Source organism: Chelonoidis abingdonii, chromosome 8 (genome assembly GCF_003597395.2).
Source record: "Chelonoidis abingdonii isolate Lonesome George chromosome 8, CheloAbing_2.0, whole genome shotgun sequence".
NCBI lineage: Eukaryota > Metazoa > Chordata > Testudines > Testudinidae > Chelonoidis > Chelonoidis abingdonii.
This window is the reverse complement of record NC_133776.1, coordinates 27908911-27935678: the sequence shown is the minus strand read 5'-3', so window position 1 is coordinate 27935678 and position 26768 is coordinate 27908911. Positions and strand designations below refer to the sequence as shown.

At 40.5% G+C, this 26768-nt stretch overlaps 1 protein-coding gene across 1 annotated transcript; it reads right to left on the bottom strand.

The window, feature by feature from the left end:
* Positions 1-4: 4 nt before the first annotated feature.
* Positions 5-26768, bottom strand: IGSF10 (immunoglobulin superfamily member 10). Its single transcript, XM_032774312.2, has 7 exons — positions 26637-26768; positions 25323-25572; positions 22744-22873; positions 15312-15702; positions 9341-13753; positions 7779-8679; positions 5-3494 (listed from the first exon to the last, which is right to left on the bottom strand). The coding sequence occupies exons 2-7, from the start codon at positions 25556-25558 to the stop codon at positions 1586-1588; spliced, it is 7980 nt and encodes a 2659-aa protein (XP_032630203.1). The 5' UTR covers positions 25559-25572; positions 26637-26768; the 3' UTR covers positions 5-1585.

The following is a 26768-nucleotide window of genomic DNA, read 5'->3' as shown; positions in this document are numbered from 1 at the left end:
AAGCAGCTATCCTATATGTGGCTGATCTCAGAAAGTGATTGATCCACCACAAAACAGTCAGTCAAGCTGTGGCCTCTTTTTGAAGTTCTCCCCCAGCTGACTAAAATTTAGTCAAATGGGGTAGAATCTGCACTCAGATCTCAGGAACATCTTGACCATGTTCTGAGTGTCAAGAGCCTGCATGACCTAGAGGTAATTCAATAGATGGGTTGGGGGTGTTGCTTTGTTTGTTAGTTGTACAGAGGTTTTTGCTATGGGGCTTTTTGTGTGTAATCGAGCTATACCTATTTTTTCAATAATAGTTTTAAATATTGTGTGACATTTTACAGATGTAAGATACTAGGATGGTGTTACATGGTAGCAGCTTCTCTACACTATTTCCTGTATCCAACAGGTTTTCTGTGGTTACTGCTAAAGAGGCATCAATTTCTACTCTGCAATCTATGATCCCTGTTGGAAGGGGTCAAAGAGCTCAGGTTATGGTCATGGAAACAAGTGGCAGCAAAATCAGCCTGCCATGTTGCTGGTGAGGAAAGGACCTCAAGGAATAACACTGGGGGGCTTCTGCTCCATGCATATGTCCCAGATCTGTGAGTTTAGTCCCAGCAAATACTCAGGTTCTGCACTGGTGTTGGAACTGTTCCCTGAGTCTACATTAACACCTCTCTTAGAAAGACCAAGTCAGTTAGTGACTTAAGCTTTTGAGATTTATTTGGCCGAGGGAGTCCAAAAATCTCTGGTGCAGAATGCCTAAGTGGCCATTTCCTATTGAAAAGGGGCTTTCTCCTGAATTGCAGGAGGCAGATGCTTGGGAATACTATTTTCTATTTGATTGAGCCCCTTCATTCTAAATTTCTCTATAAATTGATGCACTTATTTAATTTGAAATCTTTAGAAGGTGAGCTTGTGGTGACAGGGACATTATACCAAGCTACTCTGTTTTAATAAGCAGGTTTTGTTGCTTTTGAATTTTTAAACAAAGATGAATAGAAATCCTATTGTCCATTTAGAGAGCATTATTAAATCATTTTGTATTCTACTGCCCTGGAAAAAGTTCTCCATTGTGAAAGAATAGAATGTCATATTAAAAATAGCTAAACACTTGTTTTCTGTGAAATATTTATAAAAGAACTACAAAATATTCATACATATCAGTAAGGCAATTTAAATCACAATAAAATTTCCTCTCTTTTTTCTTAAATATTTTTTCATTATATGTGCCATACTTCTTATAGTGATACAAGATGGACAATAAGAAACTAATATTAAAAAAGGCCACCCTTTACTGAAGATTTTTCAGATACATTTCTGGAAAGCAGTTTTATTTTGATGTTCACTATTGGCAAAATAAAAGTGCCTTATGTTTTTAATTGAAGTCTATTTGTCATTGAGTAAATCCATACTAGTTCATAATGCAAAAATTTTTCCCAAGTCTTTCTCTTATGCATGTTCATTGTACATTGATTATTGTAAATGTATTTGGAGTCACCTATGTGCTTCATGGCTGCCTTTGATTAAACTTCCACAATTAAACTCAGTCCAGATGGAGACTTTGTTAACAATTACTCACCCTGTATTTCTCATTTCAAACAACTTGAATATATGTTATTGTGAAATCGCTGCCAAATTGATTCTTAGCTGTGCACTTGTACATGCCAGAATCTGAAGATTTTGGATTCTGAATGATTAATGTCCCTTGGGGGTGAAGAAGTTCACTTCCAGATGGTCTGCCTCTACTAGCTGAAGAAAGCACAGAGTGGTCTGGTAGCTCCCATGTGATTTCTGGTTTTGGTATCCCCAGTGCTATACAGTTGAGCTGAACTGCTGCCCCAGCCATAGTGCGTATACTCTGTGGTGGTCTGTTTGTAATCAGTGGGGGATACGCTACAGTCATTACAGGAACAGTTATAGATGACTCTCCAGCATTGTTCTGAGCCTTACACAGATAGTTTCCTCTGTCATGAATGGTTGCTTCTCGAATAACTAAAGTACCATTTTCAAGTAATATGTATTTCTCAGTGATTTGGGGCCGATCTAGCATATAGCCACTTGGTACTGTCCATATAATGTTTGGTTTGGGGCTTCCATCAGCAAGACAGTGAAGGGATAATGATTCCCCACTGATGCTCTTTATTGGTCCTCTTGAATGAGTAAGAATAATGGGCTTCTGACCAACTTCCAAGATGATAAGCTTTTCAATGTAGCCCACTTTATTTCTAGCTGCACAGCGATACTTTCCTGCATCATCTCTGAAAGGATTATATATGATGAGGGTACCATTACTGCCTATATGATACCGGGAAATTCTGACTCCACTGGAAAATCGTGTGCCATTGGGTAATATCCAGATGATTTCAGGAGGAGGGTTTCCATCTACTGAACAATTTAATATGATGGTTTTTCCTTGTTTTGCTATTATTTTTTCATTTAATGGATTTCTAAACATTGGTCGTCTTAGCATTTCTAATACCTCCAACTGTACTACCAATATGCTTTCTCCTCCATCATTACGTACCACGCATATAAAATCTGCTGTGTCTGAAGGCCTTACATTCCTAATTTCAAGTGTCCCATTTTTGTGTACTGTTATTCTGCTCCCATAGTACGGAGCTGTTAGGAAAATATTGTCAGGCATTATCCACATAATTTGAGGGGAAGGTGTCCCTTCTGACATACAATCTATTTGCTTCTTTGAGTGCCTTATTGCTGTTGCTTTAATGACTGTTTTGTTTGTATATAAACCATTTATCAGGGGTGGTTTAGAAACAACATCCAGTTTATAAAGTTTTGTGTCATCTCCACAAGGGTTACGGGCAACACATACGTATTCCCCAGCATCCAACAGTTTCACTTTGCTGACTGTCAATGAGCCATTAACATGCAGTAAATATCTGTTTGTTGAAGCTGAGATCATATCACTGGAAGGTAGCAACCAAAATATTTTTGGCTTGGGTTCTCCAACAACCTCGCAGTCAAATAGTGCATTATCCCCAGCTTTTACTTTAGCATATGTCCTGTAATTCTGCTTTATACGAGGTGAAGCTGTTACAACTGTAATGTGTACCTTCATTTCATCTTTTCCTAGTGTATTTTGGGCATAACAGGTATAGTCTCCCTCTTCAGATATTCCAACCTTGTTGAAATACAGCGTTCCATTGTCAAAAAGAATGTATCTCCGAGACCTGCGCCCACTGTCATCTGCTTGCATCACATTATTAATCATCGTGCCATCTGGCAAACTCCAGGAGATCTCTGGCTCAGGTGACCCAGAGGCTTTACAGTCCACTTTGAAGTCCTTCCCATATAGTACCTGTTTTTTAAAATACTGTTTTTGGTCAATCTTTGCTGGTTTCATAGTCACACTGACTTTCATCAGTATCAGGTCATCTCCAATTCTGTTTCTTGCTACACATAAATAGTCACCTGCATCCTTTTCTGTGACTGCCTCGATAAACAAGGATCCATTAGGATAAACATGGATTCGACTTCCCATTCTAGAAGAAAAAAAGAATTATTTAATATGTAGCCACATGCTAAACGAGAACACTGAGCCCTAATAAGTGATGTAAAGATGTATGGGCTCAAGTGGATGAATTGCTGTGGGTTTTTTTCTTCTGTATCTTAAAATTGTGCCTATCCCATGCTGTAGGTACATGTGCATTATTTGTTTTAAGGAAAAACAAAGCTATAAGAGTATCTTTCCCAACCCTGTTCCCCCATTTTTGTTAGGACTAATTTATCTCCCCTCCACTCCTTGACCACTGAAACCCAGCTCAACCCACAGCCTCCCCAAAAGACTTGAGGGTGTATGGAAATCATGCTTTGTGCCATGAAAGTAATCAAATTTGGGCTCTATCAGATCAACAGGGGAAGAGAGATCCAGATTTTATGGGCCAGGTCTTCAGCCAAAGCCAAAAAACAGCTAGCACAGGTCAGAGGGTTGTGTGCAAAGCAGACTTAGAGCTCTCCTTCACACCGTCTCCCTCCTGCAGCAGTTGTGGATAGAGACATTTTCTTCCTGCATCGTGTTAGAACAACCTGATGGCTGCTTGAACACCAGGGAGCTGAAACCACAACCCAGGATCAGCACAGCATAAAGGGCATCATGACTGTTGCCACATTTCCCCATGACAACTGCAGCAAGGGGAGTGCATGGTATAATGCCTGCATCTGTAACTTTCACTCCATGCAGCTGAAGAAGTGAGGTTTTTTTACCTACGAAAGCTTATGCCCAAACAAACCTGTTAGTCTTTAAGATGCCACCAGACTCCTTGGTTTTTTTTGTGGATACAGACTAACATGGCTACCCCCTGATACTTGACACCATGGTATAACAGCCACTACAAGATCATCCTTATAGTAAGATGATTGACCCCCTGGCTGCTTAAACTGAATTTAGAGCCAGTTTATGCTAGCAGTGTGACACATTAGTTAGAACATGCTGCACCCGATCACCTGGGCCTTGGTATCTGATTCTGATCTCACACCAATGTTTACACTAGTGTAATTCTAATGACTTTAGTGGAGATCCTTCGGAGTCCTACTGGTGCAAGTGAGTAGAATTAGGCCCTAAGGAAAACATTCCTTCCACCATTTCCCTCCTGTTTAACTTAGGGTAGTAGGGGTAGAGCCATACCCAGGTTTATAAATGGTTTATTTGTCTTATAGTGAATGTATAAAATAATAATCTGGATAAACATTCATAAAATGAACATTAGAGACCAAATATCAAATCTTTTGGCAAAATATCAGTATTAAACCAAGGCAATGTAATTAATTTTAAATGGGAAACCATTTATTACAGCTACCTATTCAATAATACATGCTTACTGTGTTATCAGTTGTAAAGTGACGGTCTCACATTGTCCTGCAGGAAAAATGCACATGGGCAAGAGAGATGAGCTAATTCTGACACTTCACAGGTGCAGAAGAAAACCATCTACAGTGTGAGAACATGCCTCATTTTTTAATTAGGGTTTTGCCTTTGTTGCACACTGTTATGAAAAGCTTTTTTTTTTCCCCTCTAATCGCTCCCAGTCAGACTTTTTCAGACTACCTAGTCCACACTAAAGAAAGAATTAGGCTAAATTATAAATGTTCTACACACCCAAATTTCAGGACCAGAGCTCATCTGAATCTGGTAATAAGCATTCCATGCTTGCAGAGCTTAGAAGCTCTGTAATACTGAGGTACCATTTCTGTGGTGCTACTAAGCTCTGCCGCATGAAGTGAACTTTTCCATTTTACAATATAGCTGAAAACTGTGGAAATGAAGAATCTGTGGAGTTATTTAACACCTTCATAGATCTAGCCTTTCCTAAGTAAACCCTGTCGATCTCAACCAGTCTCTTTTTGGGAGGAATTTTAAAAGTATGGGTTTTATAATTGTGGAAGTTGTTCATATAATCAGAAATCTAATCTGCTTGAACTTTTTGCTTGGGAAGTAAGTTTCAGAGTATGAAGCAGTCTCTGGAATTGTAGAATGAACCCACCTCCCCTCCCCCCCTCTAGCTCTTTATTCAATAACTAGATTCCCCGAAAACAGAAGAAGATGAGTGAGAAACTGCACTTTAGTGGCAGGCTTTAATAAACCTTTCCTCAAATCTCTGTGTAAAACGTATCTTAATTTATAATGCTTCTAGCAGCCTATAAAAAGTGATGTGTGGTGATGAGCAGAAGGTTCTACAGCTTTTTTGGTGTGCATGATATAGATAGAAAGCTAGGACTCCCTTGCACTGAAAGCAAGTAATATCACCTGGAAACTGGCAGTAACTTACACTCATTGGAATATCTCCTGCTCTACTGATTTTCAGAATAGTTAAATGCAAGACTCCACCTAAATTTAACCTGGGCACATCCCTTTGTTTCTTCCATGCACCTGTGGTTTTGGCAACACCTAAAGCAGGGATGGGCAACCTTTGGAACGTGGCTCGCCAGGGTAAGCCTCCTGGCAAGCCGGGCCAGTTTGTTTATCTGCCGCATCCACAGGTGCGGCCGATCGTGGTTCCCACTGGCCTGGAATGGTGAACAGTGGCCAGTGAGAGCTACAATCGGCTGAACCTGCGGATGCGGCAGGTAAACAAACTGGCCCGGCTCACCTGGTGCTTACCCTGGTAAGCCGTGTGCCAAAGGTTGCTGATCCCTGACCTAAAATTCATCCACCATGTTCTTCTCCTCTAGTGACAGAATGCCAGATCTGGCCATTTAAAATAAGTGTTAATAAAATGAATACAAAGCAAGTATGTTGTGTGTATGAATTTGGTACACATTACCATAAACTGCAAACTTTTATTTAAATCAACTCAGTGTCAGCAGATTTTATTTTATTATTTTTTTTGTTAAAAATAGACTGTCATTGAATTGGGCTTTTTAAACTGCTATTTATCATTTGAAATCATTTTAACACTAATATTTACCCTGCACTCTAAATGTGAAACAATTAATTTCTTTGGTCATACTTACTGATTGCCAGTAAAATGACTGCAGTAAATTTATTCCCAACTTTCAGTAAGTGGACTATAAACTCTCACAGGATTTTGCTTTTAATACAGTAAATGAAATTTTATAGGTTTTTTTATAAGTAAAGAAATGAATACTTTAGTAATGCCAGTTTCTCTCCAGCCAAATGGCTGGCAACTGGTGTATGCAAAAACAAAGTGTTAACTGGTACCCAGTCTTAGTTGCTCTCATTCAGTAACTGGCAAGAATGTGAGACATCAGCTCAGCCATAAAATACAGAAGTCAAAGTACCTGTCAAAGGTTGCAAGAGTAATCAAGACCCTAGTTTTATAAATTTGTGTTCTCACTAAATTCTACTTGCTTTTCAGATGAAACTATATTCACTAGATCCTTTTTCTTAATGAACTAGCAAATGGCTTTTCATATTTTTAGCGACTATATTAGTTTTGGAATTCTACCATCAAAACTTTTATAACAGTTAAACTGTCCCCTCTTCCACTCCAACAAATTTAGATTTTATTGTGCAACTGTTTTAAATTATTTTGTGATGGGAAAGCAGTTTATTTTAAAAAAATACATTGCTAATTTTTACCAATTAAATATTTATATGATATCAAACTATATCACTTTGAGCAATCAGTTTGCTTGGCACTACATTCACAAACTATCATTGTCACTGCTAAATTAGTTTGTTTCAACAAGCAGTCTTACAAAGCACAAATTAAATTATTGTTACCATATACAACAGATTTATAGTAAGTTTATGGTATTTCTATGCAGCCACTGTGCTCTGAGATGCCATTAATTTAACTGATGTTAAATCTCTTCTATGGTACATATGGCATGTAAAAGCCTTAGTAAAGTAAAATCCTCAAGCTTACTCTAATGTATATATGCAGCATGAGTGTCAGCTTTATATTAACAACCAAATCCTATTCAACTGACATATATGTATGTTGAGGATTTGGCCTTAAATCAGAACAGAATAAAATTACCTAAATTCAGCCATTGCATGAATAAATTAGGCTTCACTGATTTAGCTGGGCTGCACCCCCTTACGGTAGGGCTGAATTTGGGCCTTTAGTATTAGAAATATAATAATAAAATTGCATTTTCTGTTACTAGAGATGACTCGTCACAGGTTAAAGACAAAATTGGCTTCAGTTAAGCAGAGTTACAGTACATTAGGCACTTATGCTTGGCAATATCACAGGATTGACTCTTTTTTAAAAAATTATTTCAGTGATTTGTGGTCTGCTATGTTAAAGTAAGCACCAGAAAAATAAAGCAAGAGCTCAGTCACAAAGAAACATTCCTACCTGTGCCATTGGTCAACAACTGCCTTGGAAGGTAACCTCCAGATTATTCTGGGCTTTGGCTCCCCACTAGCTGAACAGTTTAGAAGCAATCTGTCCCCAAAATTCAGCTGAGTCATTTTCAGAGATGCAGTTGCTATTCTGGGAATTGTATCTCTCTGCTCCACAGTGAGATTTACCACCCTCCTCTCTGACCCAGTGGAGCTTGTAGCTATGCATTCATAATTCCCACTGTCAGAAGGAGCTATGTTTCTTATGTAGAGGGTTCCATTGGAGAACAGGAACAGTTTGGCATTTACAAAATGCAGAGGCTTCACTACTGTTCCATCAAAGAGGACCCAGTGAACACTCGGATGAGGGTTTCCTTTTGCAGTGCAGGGGAGTTTCAAACTTTCACCCACAATTCCTGCAATGTGTTGTCTCTTCTCTTCCAAAATAACAGGAGGTGCCACAATCACCTGTAGTTTTACTGTCAGCGTATCAGCACCAGCTGGATTACTAGCCATACATGTGTAAAGCCCTCTGTCATAAACAGTGACTTCCTTGATTATTAAAGTGCCATCCGGTTGCATAGACACTTGCTTGCTTCCTGGAAAAGATTCTGAGACATACGTTTTGTTTGCTAGAATCCATGAAATGGTAGGGATGGGCCTACCTTCAGCTCTACACTTCACAGACACAGGCTTTCCAGAATGGACAGTGATCACTTTTGACCTGCCCTCTAGGATCCTCGGTGGATATGCCACCACAGACAAAGTGACCAGGAGCTGATCTGAGCCATGCTGGTTGGCAGCAATACACAGGTACTGTCCGCGGTCCTGAATGTTCACATTCTGGATGGAGAGGGTGCCATTAGCAAACACTTGAAACCTATTGTCACGCTTGCTTTTTGATACATCAGACCCTAATTAAACAAAAAAAGTAAAATATATTTATATTACATAAGAAGCCTTTATATTTGCAACCAAAAAGAAAAAAAAACAGCTGCCTTGGTTTTTATCCTGCACTCATCACCATGGTATCCGAGCACACACTCTTTGTCCCAGCTTACTTTCTTTAAAAGGGCTAAGAACAGTGACAGAATGAGAGGAATAATAGCACATGTGTTTATGTATATTGTGAAAGATGTCTTAAGGGACCAACAAAAATCGATTACATAGGTGGAGGTGATCTTCCAATAAAGGGGAAGCAGAATTGCTCAGCAATGGAGCACAGGATCTTATTACAGGTGGATTCTTACTAAGCCTGGTCTTCTGTATAGGCCTCACTACAATAATGCTATTGTTAACATATGCTGAATATGGTAAACATTGTTAAATACAGATTGACCTTTTTTCCTTTCTCCCTTTTTCTTGAAGAGACATTAATACAGTAAGACACTTCAGGATGTATGTGCAGGGCTGGGATATTACTACTTTTCAGCCATATGTATTCATCATCTTATTGCTTTATGGATGGTATCCCACTTAAAGCATGGCAATATCCCAGCCTGGTGTACCTAGCACCTGTCTTATTGCTAATATATAGTAGAAGACAACATTTTAAACAAGGCTTATACAGCTTACCCGATGACACTTGAGTCCAGTGAATTGTGGGAAGGGGATTACCAGTCGCTTCACAAGGGATGAAAGCATCTGAATTAGCCAACACGGTAAAAGCAGCCAGTTTTCCTCCAACTATTCTAGGCTTTGCCAATCTATTTTTATATAAGGAGTCTAGGGCTACGAGGTGGTTGTTGGTTTCTTGATCTGTTGTCTTGTCAGACCAGCTTTTGACAGAATTGTCCTTGTTCCTTTTCCATGCAGGAGTGGAGCTCTGTGAGGATTTTAATATAGTCAGAGTATTAACTGTTAGTGTTTTGCCTATTTCCGAAACTTCAGGAGACTGTTTATGCCAAAACTTGTTTTCCCACCAGGGAGATAAGGTGATTTGCAAGATACTTGAGTGTGGTGTCTCTGTTATTTGGGATGCTAATGGGGTAGGATGCTGTATGCTGGGGTTGATCACATGGGTAGTTACAGCAGGAGATTTGGTACTGATCTCACCTTTGTCAGGAAATGTTGCCTTTGCTGTATGTTTCTGCTGAATAACTCTCTGTCCCATTTTTTGGTGTGGTCTTTTATTTACCATTGCAATAGTTTTGTTTTGTTGAATATGTGCTGATTCAGATGTTACAAAGGATGTGGTGGGTAATATTGTGGTGGTGTTAGAGGACTTCAAAGAAGATGATGTGGCAGATTTTTCAGTAAAGAGAACATCAGATGGTAGTTTAACAGGTTGTGTGTACTCAGCTGTTGTAATTCTCATTAATGTTTGTGTAGTTGTTACAGGTGAACCTTTAGTTACATCTTTTGTGCTAAGAATCTGTGGCTGAGGCACAGTTGTAATTGGGATCACACTCGTGTTCTTATAAAGAAATTCAGTGGGTATAGGGATGGTGGGCTTAGTTAAAGCCTTAGCTGTTGTCAGGATATACAAAGCTGTGTTCACTGATGAAGCAGTGGTGGAGCTATGGCTTGTAGTAATGCTTTGTGAAGTCATGATCTTCTGGAGCTTTTTCCTCCTTTGATCTCTCCTCCTTCCAGCTCTGAATGCTTTGATTTTAGTGATTTTAGCTTCAGTGTGGGGAACAGGAGTAGATCTAAATGTTGGCATTGGTCTTGTTGCATTCATTTCTTTGTTTATAGCATTTGGAAGATTAGAAAAATAGGCAGAAGATAGCAGTTCTGCAGTACTAAGAGATGGAGTGGGAGAATGTTTCTCTGACATACTATTATCATGACTGATAGGTTTAGTTAGGGATAAGAGATCATCAGTTTGATTCACTTCCACTGAAATAGTTGTTAAATGAAAAGGGGAAACTCTATCTATGGATAGTGTTGCAGTAGTTTTAGGAAGCATAGAGGTTATTGTAGATGATGGTGCTGTACTTGTAATTTGTCTGGGTAGCTTCTTCAATAGCTCCTTTTGAATATGTACCTTTCCAAAGAGATGTTGCCAAGGAATCTTTCCTCTTAAAACTTTGGAAGAAGTTCTAGTTTTAGTGGTTGGGAGGATGGATTTAACATGTGACAATGTCTTGTTGTCTGCAGAAGTTGTAGTTTCCACAGATACACTAGCAGTCTGTCTTGCAGTTGTAGGGAGTCTGAGAGCATATGTTTGCAATGGTGCACTGGCCTCTAGTTTTCTTTGCAGGGTACCCTGTCTGCTTGCACTATAGAAAGGCATTACAGTGGGAGTTGTTTTTTCTCCTTCTGCAGTGGGTCTGTTTTTCTCTTCAGCCAGGAATGCTGTGGTTTGACTTGTAAGCTGCTCTGATGTGAGTTCTGGTATATCCACTTTCAAAGGTGGGGGCGTATGTGTTTCTGGGCTAAGCAGTTCAAGAGAACTTCTGGGAGGAGTTGCGGGATGTGAACACGATAGACATTTTGTGTTCTGCTCCATAGCTGGAGGCAGAGTTGTACTTTCTCTACTGGATTCTTGTCTCACAAAATTATATCTATGTCCCCTGATAGCTGGAATTCGATCTGGTCTAACAATTCGTCTTCTACCAGAAATTTTCCTTCGTCTTCCATATCGTTGTCTTGACTGTGGTGTATGAGTTGTAACATCTCTAATTATCTGAATCTGCTGATGAGTAATAATAGTTGACCCTGGTGGTAGTTTAGGAGTTATTTTTTGAGTACTGTGAAAATAAATGTGACCAAATTCATTGTTTGGCTCACTGACAGTCACTACAGATATTCGATGATCTGATTTAGTTGAAGTCTTACCAATAGACTCAGTAAATAAATCAGGTTTTTCAACTGTGTTCTGGGAAGTGTCAAGGCTGGTGATTTCAGTAATATCTGCTGTTTGTGTTGTAGATATGATTTTTAAGTACTCATTACTTTCCCCAAAAGACACCAATCTTTGTTCAGCATTAAACTCTTTAGCTGTACTATTCACCAAACTAGATGTTGTTAATGGCTGTATAATGGTTAATGATGTTTGATTTAATTCAGAAGTTTCCAGCGAGTTTGGTCTTGTGACTGCAGATTTTTGAGCTGCATTTGACTTTTTGCTCTGAGGTCCTATAGACTGTGTAATCCATGGACTAACTGTCGGAGCAACTGCCTCTGTAACCATGACAGAAGTTGTTTTAGACTTGGTATTACTTGATGTAGTTTCAGGTTCTCCAGTTACAATACTTGCTGAAACTTTTTTCAGAGCAGGTATAGTAGGTGCTTCAGATGCTAGTATAATAAATTCCTCTTCTGGAGATATATGGTCACCAGATGTTTCTTCCTTATCCCCAGATACCTTAGAGGATAGATGGGCTGGTGATTTTGTTGTGGCATTTTCTTGTTTTTCTGGCAAAGTGGAATTCTTCTTTGTTTTTTCCAAAAATGCTGCCCAGTGCTGTGGGTCAACTCTCCTAGCTGAGGAAGTGAATTGTCTTCTGTGTCCCCTAAATCGTCTGTTTCTTTTGTCCCCATTGCGTCTGTAAGTCATCTCTCTATTGTTATTCCATTTATTTGCAATCCCTATGAGTTGATTTCTAGGTGCAAAGTCAGTGGATACTTTACTTGTTACTGAAGTTTGCACAGTAGCTAATGGATACTTATGTTTTGTAACAGCTCTAAGCTCCTTGTGACCAGATCCATCGCTCTCTTCATTTTCTCCTGGACCTGTCTTTTGTTTTTGTGAAGCGCCCTCATTCACTTTAACCAGCACTTGGAAAATCAAAAAATCCATACCATATTCATTAGCTGCTATACATCTAAAATAGCCACTATCTTGTTCTGTCATCTCTTGTATTTTGAGTGTACCATTGTGGAAAATACGTTTGCTTCTTACAGACTGATGAAGAACTGTGTGCTCAGGTAGGATCCAACTAATAGATGCATCTGGGACACCAACAGACTGACATGGAAGGTACAGTGTATCACCAATGAATGCCGAAAGCTGAGCCCCATTAATGTTGTTGTGTTCCACATAAGCATCAATCACTGTGATTCTAAATGTTAGAACATCTGCATCATTATAATTTGTGCCTATGCAGTGATAAACTCCAGTGTCAAAACTATCAGCTGTCCGTAGTGTGAATTTTCCACTTTTAGCTATTACGATTCTTCCATCTTCACTAACATATGGCGCTCTAACTTTGCTCCCATCGGCTAGTATCCATTCAATGGTAGGAGTAGGCTCTCCAAATGCCTGGCAGTCCAGTTCCACAGTCCCACCCACTAAAACAGAGTGTTCTACTCTTGTTTTATTATCTCTTGAAATTATGGCCCAGCTGTGTCTCAACTGTTTTTCACCAGCATTGGGCAAGATAATTTGAGCATCAGTTACATATTGAATATGCAGCATGCTGAGTGTGGTTGCTGTTCTGTCTAACTGTAATGCCACCTGGCGTTGGAGCAGCCAAGAAGGTTCAGCTGTCAGTTCACTCTCTATATTGGTAAAAACCTCCTCACTTTCAGAGTACGTCTGTTTGTACTTGTAACTGATGTAAGGCACTTTGGTCAGTAAGAGATTCCTTTCAAGTTTCAGTGGAGAATCACTGTACAGGGCCAATATGCTCCACAGCTGTTGAATGTGTTCATAATCAATACTACACACCAGAAATGTTGAAAATGATACTTTGAGTACTGTATTATCACCATCTTTGTCAAATGAGAGTGGGGAAATGTTTGTGGGTTTTTGAACATTGCAAACCAAATTAGCTTGATTGCCTGTTTGTTCTGTCATATTCAACATTATGGTTCCAATGGGAGCTATAAACTCTTTGGGAGAGATGGAAATGAAGTCCCCTTCATCTGGCATAGTGATGTTTTTAAATTTCAGGGAGGGGTCTATTGTTGGCTTCCTACAAGTTAAAGATGCAGATGGGATGTTAACTAAATGTTTGCCTTTAGAATTTCTGGGATTGGCACAAACTGGACATTGCTGGGCACTAGAAGAACCTCTGTCTTTCTTGCACTTTATAATATCTAGGGGGAGGAAAAAACAAAGTAAGTTTTTGTGATACTAGTTCCAGTACCAAAACAACAACTTATATTTTGCTAAAAGATCTTTCTTTGAATAAAGGGCTATAAAGTACTGACAATAGTGATCTTCAAGTCATCACCAAGCTTTATTTTAACTCTTTACTATTCCACTAGTGAAACCTTCAGCATGATCATAATTGTATCACAGCTAGTTAGCATGCCACAACCTTGCCTTGGGTAGCACACAGCTCTAGCAAGAGCTGTAGCAGGCATTGTTCTATTGCGCCCAGATCCTGTTCAGGGGGGCAAAAAAGAGAAGAAACTCCTTGTGCCCTCTTCTTATTTTGTGCACCTTCCCTGTGGTCAGGCACAATATGGCCCTAATTAATTGAGGCTTACCATTGCGAGGTAGGAAATTATTACTTTCCTTATTTTAATTACAGCAAAGGCAAGCCCTAAAAAACAAAGGGACTTATCCAATGTTGCCTTTCTTCTCCTTCAGCCACAGGACTATCCTTTCCTTTTATCTCACCCTTTCCAAAAAATCATCTGTCACACATCTTGTAGTGGTTTGGTAACATCATCTGGTTATGCTTGGTCATGAAAACAATTTATCTAAAAAATTTGTCTCAAGAAAGCTGCTTATTCTTGTAAATAATTATTATTCCTGAGATTAAGATTTCAAACCATAATATCATAGTATGCTCTAAAAATATAAAAACTAGAAAAAGTATTTGTTCTGGTAATCAATCAAATTGTAAACGGCACAGAAAATATTACGTATTTAATGCATCTCTCTATCCTCACTTCACCTCAGTCCAGCCCTAGAGGGAACCTCTTATAGAGAGAGAGGATAATTCATTCTCTTTTTACATTCTTACCTATTGAGAGAGAACTTAATTCATTCTTGAACATTCAACTTTGGACACTGCCAGAAAAGGTTCCATTTAGAGACACTTGAGCTTGGAAATGTATTGGGACCACTAACTTCAGTTCATCTAGGTCACTAAACAACATTCAGATATTCCCTGTTTGCATGCGTGTGTGTGTGTGCACACCTTGCTAGCCAACAATAATGGAAATAAAAGAGATGCATGGTAATTTATGGGAATAAAGTACCATGGGGCCATGGAAAGGTAAGGAATAACATTTTAAACAGCTGACAAGGAAGTCACAGAATAAAGTGTTATACTTTAAAAAGTGTTATAATAGTAATGACCAATTTCTTACTCTTCGTAAGTCATTTAATTACTAATTTGCCAAAAAAAATTACTATAATGCCTCTATCCAGATGTTACTCACTAGTAATTATAATACTTTGCACTTAAATAGTGCAGTTAAACCAAGAATCTCAAAGCACTCTCAAAACCTGGAAGTTACTTCCTCCATTTTAATGGTGGCTTAGAGAGGGTATGGTCACACATTAAATCAGTGGCAGAACTCAGATCTCCATGCTCACCCCATAGCTGTAGCCACTAGACAATGATGCCTCCTTTGTAAAGACCTTAAGGGAATTCACCACTCTAGTAAGAAACAAACAGATATTCAGCTCATACTGTACCTGGCCATTGTTCTGCCCAGTCTACAAACCATTGCAGATCACAATCACAGGACCAAGGGTTTCCATGAAGGTATATGCTCTCTAGTTCAGGCATGTAGGAAAACATCTCTTGTGATAATGAAGTTAAGAAGTTGTCAGACAAGTATATATGCTTTATGGAGGATGTTTTAAATATCTGGATGTAGCGCAAGGTGACAAAAGTGTCTGGATGAAGCTGTTTAAGTAAATTTCCTTCCAAGTGCACCAGCCTCAGTGATGTAAGCCCATAGAAAACTTCTGGGTGTATAAATTCAATTTGATTGTGGTCCATATGCAACCGTACCAATCTCTTGAGACCATGAAAAGTGTCCCTCTGAAGTATTCCGACTTTATTATAGCTCATTTTTAAGACCTGTTGGTGAAAAGATAGTGATAAAAAGTCTAATAAAAACTACATTATTTCGGCATTGGTAGAAGAATTCTAGCCAACTCTGAATTATTATTACTCTGTTAAGTGAAGTACCTAGGTACACAAGTGATGGGCACTATGGGAAAAACCAGCAGATATAATAATTTTTATAAGTGTGATTATGGTCAGACATGACCTCAAAGATACCTTCTTATTCAACAGGCCAATGAATGTACACACTTTATTCACACCAATGGTCCTAATGAAACTGGTTTTGTGAAGAAGGTAAAGCAGGGTTTGACCATAAAATAAGTGGGTGTATATTTTTTTCCCCTTCACTTACTACTACAGTGCCTATACAAATATGGGAGGACAAGCTGGATTCTTGGCTGACAAATAATGAAAAGAATTGTTAACTCAGTCCCAGTTGAAGGATCTTTTTATGAGAGAGAATGTGCTAGCCAAAGCTCAACTTTCTGATGGCACTGTTTGCAGACTGGCAGTCGTAAAATGAGCAAATTTGGCAAAAGGTCAGTGAGTGCTAATAAATATTGAATTATAATACCATTTTTGCAGTCATTTTTCAGGTTGGGATCATACTTTACATACATTAGTAGCTTCCTAATCCTCACAAAGAACTGGTGATGTTTTTATGAATTACTGAATGTTGCAAATTAGCAAGTAAACAAATACAAAAAGCAACGATAATGCACAAAATCTACTTTGTTCAAGTATTTGCCAAATAGAATTGTTATAATTATTTACAGTCATATTTGTGTTCTGCTAGTTAATAGCATCTGTGGATCAAAGTTTCAGTTGGGAAACTTTTAGGCCTTGTCTACACATGGAGCTGTTCAGGAATAGGTCTACCCAAATAACTCCATATGTAGACACTCTTATTCCAAAACAAGAGTGCTTTGTTCCGGAACACAAGCATCCACATGTAGAGTTATTCAAAAATGCTGGTCCTGACTAACTCGATATGTAGACAAGCCCTTACTCTCCTTAACTGCTAATGGACTCTTGAAAAAGCAAACAAACAAACAAAAAACCCTCAGCTCTCTACTGTAGCTCCAGGCTATTCAATGAAGTGCAAAATGCTCTGAAGTCCATCTGTTGGAGCTACTCCTAATGAAATATGCACTAATACAGCCAGAGGCTTTGCAGCAGGCTTCTCATCTGGAAAAAAGAAAGTCAATACTTTTAAATTAATATGTGTGAACAGCACACAGAGTTGGTCTGAAGATAAATATATTTTATTTAATTTTCTAATATTTCTAAATGGCACAACACACCAGCTGCTCCAATGGCAGAATTGCATCTGAACTTGTAATACACTTTATAAAAATAAAGTAATTGTTATATATGACCTTCCTTTAACAAACTTCTAGTAAATCTCTGTAGAGACATTCTAAGAAACCCAAATGGTTCTGTGTGCAAATGATGGAATGTGCAAATTAGTGAAGATCTACAATCATAAGTTTACTAATGTTTTATTTTAAATAAGAAATAAAGCACCAAATATTATAAACCTGTCTTATCTACTGTTATAACTGCAATGTCACTTAGTATTACACTTTAACATTTTCTTTCAGTAGGAAACTTCCTTGGCTGAAAGCTGCAAGCTGGCAGGAGAAAGAAAATCTTGATGAAATATGATCTTTTTAAAAATGCATTTATTTAGTCCATCAAATTAACAAAGATAACTTTTCTACCAAAGATGTCGTATGAGGAGCTTTGCAGCAATACCCCCCCTTTTATCTTGGTGGATATGAATAAGCAGGGCTGGCCTATCCATGAGCAAAAACTGAGGTGGACGCTCAAGTGCAGATCGTTGGGGAGGGGCCGCCACTAGGACCAAGTGTAGAAAATCGTGTCTGCTGCTGGTGCAATGTATCCTCCTGCTCTAAGATCAGGGGTCGGCACCCAGCAGCACGCATGCAAAAAGGGCACGTGCTGATTTGCCTGGGCACACGGCTGCCAGCCCAAGGTCCCAGCCGCCAGCCCTGCTCAGCCACGCCGGCTCTGAGTAAACAGACCCAGGCCGGCAGAAGGCTGAGTGGGGCTGGTGCCGGACCCCAGACTGACAGCATGCCCTAGCCCCCCCGAGCTTGCCCCGGCTCCCGCTCGCCATGCTCGGTGTCCTTAGCTCCCAGGAGTGAGAGTCGCTGGAGAGCGGGGACCTGAGCCTGCTGCAGGAGTGGGGTAGTGACTCACATTCCCAGAAGCCGCGAGAGTCGAGCGTGGCAAGGGGGAACGGGGAGGGAGGGGGACTTTACATAGGGGACCACGCCCACATGCATCTGCTGCAGGAGGCCCTCCCCGGGGAGGGGACAGACCGGGCACAGCTCACCGTGCTCAGGTTCTGCAGCTTCCAGAAGTGTGAGCCAACCACCTGGCCATCTGCCCTCCCGCAGCTTCCCCCCCACTTCCTTAGCATTCGCAGGGGAGGGCTGTGTGCACAGCAGCCCGCATGCTTCTTGCCCTCACGTGGAGCCAGCACCTGACTGGCATAGGGCATGGTAAGGGAGTCCCAGGGGAGAGGGGGAAGTGTTGAATGGGTCAGGAGTTCCTGGGGTCCTGTCAGGAGAAGGGAGTGGTTGGATAGGTTTGAGAGCTCCCGGTGTCTGTCTGGGGGGGGAGTGGAATAAGGGGCAGTCAGGCACAAGGAACAGGAGCGTTAGGTAGGGGAGGGTCGTGGAGAGCAGTAGGGCAGGGGTTCCAGGAGGGAGCCAGTCAGGGGACAGGTAGGGGTTGGGCGTTGTGGGAGGGTCTCGAGGAAGGCAGCCAGGGACAAGGAACAGGGAGGCTTAGGTAGGGAGTGGAAGTTCTGGGGGGCAATTAGGGTTCAGGAGTCCCAGAGGGGGCAGTCAGGGGACAAAGAGCGGAGGGGGGTGGGGTTCTGACAGGGGCAGTCAGGGTAGGGAGTGGATGGGGTGGGGCTAGGCAGGCTCTTCACACTTTTTGATGTTGAAATGTGGTACCTAGGCAGGAGGAGCTGGGGGCGATGGGGCTGGCGCCCGCAACATGCCACTGCAACGCGCAGGACCCCCAGGGGGTAACTGGGCCACATGGCCTGGCAGGAAAGTGGGGGTGTGGCTGCCCTGCTAGCGGCCACGCTGCTTGCAGGGCTGCTGCCCCTCCGCACCGCATTGGTTCCTCCATGGCTGGGGCTTCGCCGCTGCCGGCAAGTGGGACACTCTGGCTCTCCGGTGCCCTCCAAAAAGGTGGCTCCTCTCTGCCAGCTGCTGCTGCGCCCAACCTGGCAAAGCCAGGAGTGAGTAGACTTGGGCAGCGACCACCGGGGAGGGGTGGGAGGGCTCGCAGGGGGACTGTGCACCCTTCAGGGGAGTACACAGGGTGAGGGGGGGAACCTGGTCTGAGAGCAGCCCTTGCACGTCTGGCCCTGAGGTCTATAAAGGCTCGTGGATTGCCTCAATGAACTGATGTGCGGGGTGAGGGGGCAAGGTGGAAGTTTCGCTAGGCACAAAATATCCTTCCACCGAGCCCATGCCCCAAGGGAGTGCATGCACTCCAGGTTAGAACCACTGCACTAACGATAAGATCTGCATTTTAATTTAATTTATAAATATGTAATTTTAATTGTAATAACTTTCCATACAATATAATTATAGACTTATAGAAAGAGACCTTCTAAAATGTTTAAAATGCATTACGGCAGTGTGACCTTAGAGTGAATAAAGAAACGTGCAGCACCACTTCTGAAGCTTGCAGACCCTGCTGTAGATGCACAGAGATGGTGGAGTGCTGTGCTGGAGGAGGAGGACAAGACATACGGCACGCAGAGAAAGGTAGAGGAAAACAAAAGCGCAGGAGCACAAAGAGAAAGAGAGAGGAGGAGACCGCTTATTGTACCACTCTAGCACTGCCAGGAACCTGAACTGATTAACACCAGCTTCTCAGGGAGCTTCCTGTTTCTTCTATCTTCCTGAACCCACTTGAGGAGAACAGGCAGTCAACTGAAGTAGTGGTAGCCAGTTAGGCCCTTAAGATGCTGATCTCTTCCCTCACTCAGGCACTGCTACCAGCCTGCTTATTTGTCCCCTTCAATTGAGTGCTGAGAGCCACTATAGCTGGCACAGAACAGCAGTCATAAATGAAAGAAGAAAATGCCGTTCTGGGGCAGCATTCAGAAAAAGAAAGCCAGCAAAGGTAGCTTTTCTATCTAAGCAGGAAGGAACTCTCCTGAGATACATAGACACAAAATGTTCACGTGAGCCTTACGGCCCCCGTAAGGATGTGAGTGGTGAGGAGATGCCTGATATTCCACTTAGTCAGAGTGCAAGTGACCTGGCAGCTACTGCAGCATCCATATCTTCATCTCAGATGGATGTAATCATGCACATTCCTGAAGAGAAGAGTATGGTGGAGGTGCAAGAAACAGCTGCTGCTGAATTTAGTTCCTTAAGTCTAGATGATCCAGGAGTGTGGACCCGCTTGAACAATAGCCTGAAGGCTTCTTTGTACTGCCTGGGCCACAGCAAGTGAAAAACTTCATGATTCCCAAAGACAATGAAAATAGAAGTTTCCATCCAACACAATACTGGTGTGAAATTCCCAATGGTGACAAAGTAGAGGCCATGGCTTATGTACTCAAAAACCCAGAATGCTGCGTACTGTTTTTGTTGCAAACTCTTCTAGTCTAATGTTCCAGTCACACTGGGTTCTAAAGGAGCAAAGGACTGGAAAAATCTGGCATGCCATGACAAGGCAGCACATCACCAGAGAGAATTCCATAGATGGAAAGAGCTTGAGATGAGACTAAGTTTAAGGCCACCATAGATGATCAGAATCAAGAGAAGATAGCATCAGAGTCTCTTTACTGGCAAAATGTTCTGAAAAGCTCATTGCCATTGTGGGAATGCTTGCTACCCAAAACCTAGCACTGCGTGGCACTTCAGATCAGCTGTATGTGCCAAACAATGCCAAACTTCCTTAAAACTGTGGAACTGATGGCTGAGTTTGATGCTGTAGTCCAGGAGCATCTAAGAAGAGTCACCACCCAAGAAATATACACACACCACTACCTTGGAAAAACCATTCAAAATGAGATCATACAGTTACTGGCATCAAAAGTCAAACAGAAGATTGTGGCATATCTGAAGTCAACAAGATATTACTCTGTTATTCTGGACTGCACACCTGACATCAGCCATACAGAACAAATGACTTTAATGGTGCGTTTTGTAACAACAGAACCTAGTGAAAATGTCCCTGCAATAGTGATTGTCAGAGAGCATTTTCTAGAATTTATTTACACTGATGATATTACAGGAGCTGGAAGATATGGGAATTGCAATAGCTGACATGAGAGGTCAGGGCTATGATAATGGTGCCAACATGAGAGGAAAGAACAAAGGAGTAAAGACACAGATCCGAGAGTTAAACCCTCAAGCTTTTTTTGCCTCATGCAGTTCTCGTTCATTGAACTTGGTGGTCTGTGATGCAGCATCAGCTTCCAATGAGGCTGCTGAATTTTTTTTTTATGTAATTCAAAGCATCTATGTATTCTTCTCTGCATCAACTCATCGATAGCAAATTTTGAAGCAACATCTGGGAACATCCTTTCTGACACTGAAACCACTGAGTAGCACACAATGGGAAAGTCGAGTGGAGGCGATAAAGCCTATCAAACACCAAATTGGGAAGATAGATGATGCCATAGTTGCCATTATGGAGGATAATGCTATGATAGGAACTGTTTGTGGGAGAACAGTGGCAGAGGGAAATGGAATCACCAGAAACATATATAACTTCAAATTTCTGTGTGTCTTCGTGTTGTGGCATGACATACTGTCTGAAATAAATGTTTTAAGCAAGAGACTCCAAGGTGTTGACCTTTGTATATCTGGAGCAATGAAACAACTGGACAAAGCAAAGTCATACCTACAGTCTTATCGGTCAGATGAGGAATTTCAAAACATTCTGAAGAGTGCACAGGAAGTTGGCAGAGGAACTTCACACTGAAGCTATTTTCCCACCCAGTCAAGAATACAAGTCACCGAAGAAGATGACATTTTGATTACGAGGCACAGGATAATTCCATAAGAGCCCCAAACAACAATTCAAAGTTGAATTCTTTAACCAGGTGGCTAGATTGTGCAATACAGTCAGTTGAATATTTCATGCAGCTCAAGGAACATCGCAGTATATTTGGGATGTTGTATGATACTCCAAAATTCCTCACTATACCTGAAGAAGCCTATACCAGCAATGCAGGGCACTAGAGACAGTGTTGACACATGATGACATGCACAATATTGATGCGAGTAATTTAGGTGATGAACTGAAAGCCTTTTCAAGATACATTTCAGCAGGATAAACTCCAAAAGTGTTCTGGAATATATGTGCACAAATAAGATGACTACCCTCTTTCCAAATACTTCTAACACTTCCTGTAACAGTTGCCAGTGGAGAACGCAGCTTCTCTAAGCCAAAGTTAATAAAAACACATCTACACTCCACAATAACAAAGGAGAGGCTGGTCGGCCTTGCAACCATCTCAATAGAGCATGAGCTGGCCCAGACTCAGGACCTTCAGGAAACAGTTCATATCTTTGCAACTAAGAAGGTACAGAAAGCACCACTTTGATTTATCAAACAGATAAAAATGCCAGTGTTTACTATGCAGACAAGAAAAGTTACATTTTGTTGTTCAGGCATTTGAGAGTTAAGTGTTACTTAAAATTTTTGAACAAGGCATTTTAAGTTGTTAGTTCTCCTTTATTGGGGCAGGTAGCAGAGCGGTCCTATGAGAGAAGTAGAACAGGAAGAAGGCAGAATTGAGACCTTTCAAAGTTTTGGCCCAAGTGAGGGGACATGGGGGCATCATTTGAGCTCCCCACCTCAGGTGCCAAAATGTTGTGGGCTGGCCCTGTGAATAAGAATTGCAACTGCTAGATATACTAGCTAGGACAGTGCTGAAAGATATCCACCACGCTCCTCAGCTATGGGTCTGTTCCTACAGGTTGATATCTCTGTAGCAAAACTAAGATGGGACCATCTTCTAATTTCAGTTCTTACCTGTAATGCATTTAAATCGGTGAATGTCTTGTCAGGGATTGTATGGATCTCATTGCTGTGCAACATCAACAACTCCAGTTTCTCCAGGCCGGAAAAATCTGTTTCGGTCAGTTTAACCAAGCTGTTGTAACTGTAACAAACATTTCATTCCAGATCTGGGTTTAGTCAGTCAGCTAAAGTTCAAAAGTAAAAACAAAAGAAAACTTCCTTTTGCAAGTGCATAACAAGTAGGTTTTAGTTCTGATCTGACAAGGCAAATTCTAAACGCTTTTTTCATGTTAGCAGGTAAAACTCAAAGATTTTGCTAGTCTGGCACAGACTGATTCCTGTGGACTGTATTCAGGTAGGTGGGGGAAATATCTGCAGTAGATGGCTGCAAGAACGTGAGAAGGAGATTGCCATCTTTCGACTCCTTTGTGTAGGAGAAGGAGCTTCAGCACCGGTAAATGTCTACAATAATGCACTGAATTTTTATGATTTTTTTTTCAAAATTATTCATGGCTGGTGAAAGGTTGGATCAGCTGGAGTGTTTATTATACAGAAACTACAAGCTTCCCCACATTTACCCCATCAATGTGCCTTAACAGTGGATGGAGTCAAAAGAATGTAGTTCACTCTCCATGCCAGTTCAGTCATTGCTCTCTGGTGCAGTAGTCAACAAGAATAGATTAATCATTTCAAAGGCCAGAAGAGATTATTGTGATAATCTTGTCTGACTTTCTGTATAACATAGGCCGTAGAACTTCCTCAAAATAATTCCTATTCAAACTAGAACATACCCTGTATCTTTTAAAAAAAAAAAAAAAAAAAATCCAATCCTGATTTAAAAATTGCCAGTCATAAAGAATCCATCACAACCACTGGAAAATTGTTCCAGTGGTTAATTACCCTCACTGTTAAAAATGTGTGCCTTATTTCCTGTTTTAATTTGTCTACAGCCATTAGATCTTGTTATATCTTTGTCTGCTAGATTGAAGAGCCCATTAATAAATTTATTTTCCTTGTGGAGGTATTATGGTATCACCCCTTAACCTTCTCTTTGTTAAGCTAAACAGATAGACTCAAGGAACTCTATGACTATACGGCATATTTTCTAATCCTTTCACCATATTTATGGCTCTTCAGTACTGTCTGTGATCAGGGATATGGTGATGTAGATGCCTCTCCACCAGGCCATGGACAGAGAATTGCAGCTTATTTTTCATGGGCCAAAAATCACCAAGCAGTGCTGGTAGTTGTTTTTAATAATAATTATTTATATTATGGTATATAAGTCTCCCGTCAGGATTGCAGCCCCATTGTGCTAGGCGCTTGATCACTATGGGCCTGATGCCATGCCTTTTAAGTAGATGGAAAGGCTCCTGTTGACTTCAGTGGTCAAGATGAAGCCCTATCAGCCTGGGCTGGATTTGAACGGTGGCCACTGTTAGCCAGCCCATTAGCAGGCCCTCTAATAATAATTATATGGATTAGACACTGATTTTTTTAAGTTGCTGGCTGGTCTTGTTTGATTGTATTATCAAGACTTTCACACCAGGGCATTACAGAAAATCAAATCTGAACAGATAACTTGAAAGTTACTGAGAAATAAAAAGAGAGAAACCAGTATGGATAAAATAAACATCTGTTCCCTCCCTCATTTATCCAATTATAGAACAGAACCGTTTGAGACAAATATACAGGGAAGTGTTATTTCACATCCAATTAATAGATGGAAACAGAGAAGGCAAAGTATCGTATGAAAAGTTTTTCTCATGGTACAGTATGTCCAAAGTGGAAGTGCTAGCACCAATCTCCATAGTATCTGAGACCCTTATATGTTAATCAATTTGTTCTCACAAATTGTGAGGTAGAAAGTGTTATCATCCCCTGAAAGGTTTAATGGCTAGCCAAATGTTACACAGGAAGTGGCAAACCTCGAATCTGAACACAACTATTGAGTTTCCACTCCAGTCTTAACCTTTGTAAGGATGATCTCAATTCCAGGTGGGAATTCTCTGAATTCAATTTTATAGACTCAATAGGTTCAGATAAGTATAAAATAATTAATCTTATACTACAAATTGTTGGAGGTTCTTCCATCCCTAGTGATGATATGATTTTGCATTAAGGTGGTAGGGTAAAAGTAGTGGGGAAAATCAAGTCTCAGACTGCCAGTTATGGAAAAGGGAAAGTGGGTGAAAGTGATAAGTCAGAAAAATGTGGCTTCTTTTATAAAATTGGCTCTTAATGAGAAGAAAACTGTATGTAGGGTTTCTGGCTTTCAGTTTTGTGGTGTCTATTCTTGTGCAACTTATGGATCAAACTGAATAAATTTTGTTTTTAATCTGTTTTTAAAAATTATATTCCTTAAATTATTTAACTGCCCCCTAGAATCTGAAACTTTGAACTCCCAATCAATGTGGGAGAACATTAAGTTTTGCCAGCTGCCACCTTAATGAAGTCTGAATAGTGCAAAATAGTAGATTTTAAAGGTCTTTAAAATCAATTTTAACCCAAACACAGAAACTCTAATTATATTTTGCAAGGCAATGAGAGTTAACTGCACAGCATAGATAAAATGCAGATGTTAAACATACCCTAAATTGATGCGCTCCACATTTTGGGGGATGTGCAGTGGGATGGCTGTGAGGTACCGGAATGTACAGTGTACTTCCGTGGGGACGTAGCAGGCACAGAGCCTGGGGCAGGCACTACTGCTGGGAAGAGCTGCCAGGCAGAAACTGAAGAGAAACTCCAGCAAGCAGGGTTTGCCTCTTCCTTTTACTTTCATCCTGCGTGCTAACCCTAAAACAACATCCCTCACAGCAAGCATGAACAAATGCAACCCTACAAACAAAACAAAACAAAACACAAGCAGTCATACTGTAAAGATAAGTATCTGGTATCTTAGACCTGGGTACTTGTACAACTATTACAGAAAAGTTTGCTACTATAAAAACGGTGGGGTTTTCCTCACTGTTCAGATCTATACAATAGCTTGGAGTATTTATCATTTTAAAAAATCCTGCACAGTTTCATACTTTTAATGAGAAGCACTAGAGATGCTATTGCTTACAGACATAGTAGTAATAAACCTGACACCCTAATGAGACTATTGTTACAAGTATAATTTTGTGGAACATCCATAAATCTGCTTGTAATTTGGTCTTGCCAAAGAACAGCTCAGCTCCTTTCTTGCCAAATAATTACTCCAAACAAAATTAACAAGTTTCAAAGAATCTGAGCTAGTTTAAAAATCAGCCTGTGGAAGTATGATTTATGCCACTCAAATTTAATCCTGTTCTTCCTATTCTTTAGACTATATCCAAGCAATAAATCCCCCCTCCAATACTCTGCTTCTGTTGTGGGCAAAGGCTGGTACCGAGTTCCACATCAGAGATCATTGTTCACCAGGAATGTCTATAATCATCTTCCAGAGTTTGATACTCAGTAGTCTAGTAGTAAAAGCTTGGTGGGATCTAAACCTTCCCTGAAGTGAGCTGCATTGGCAACACCATCTAACTACTGACAAGTTCAGATGAAGAGACTATTACATTATTTTGAACTGTGAATTTCTTTTTGTTAAAAAATCTGTGCCCTAAGCCTGAGAAGTGCTAAGCACCTTCATGTCTCAGTGAAATCCACAATTTACTCAGCATCTCTTTGGATCAAAATCCAAGGGACTCTGGGAGTTTAAAGAGGCAATAGGCCAAATCTAGTTCCTTTGATTCTTGCACTTAGCACAACTGACTGAAATAAACCTGCTCAGGTGAGTAAGAGAGCAAGATTTGGTTCGATAGCTGCCTTTTCACAGCATTTTATAAATGATGAATAAGTAAAACACTCTCAGCACTTTCAATGTTCATAAAAGAATTTTAAGCTTAAAACAGTTACTATAAGTCCAGTCTTACCTAGGCAAAGAGCAAAGGTGAGAAGGTCAGAGAGAAAATTGCAAAGACAAAAAAAAAAAAATGCCCTAATACCCTACAAAGAACCGTACCGGAGACTCAAAATTGTAATTAGCTGGTTTTTCTCCGTCAGTG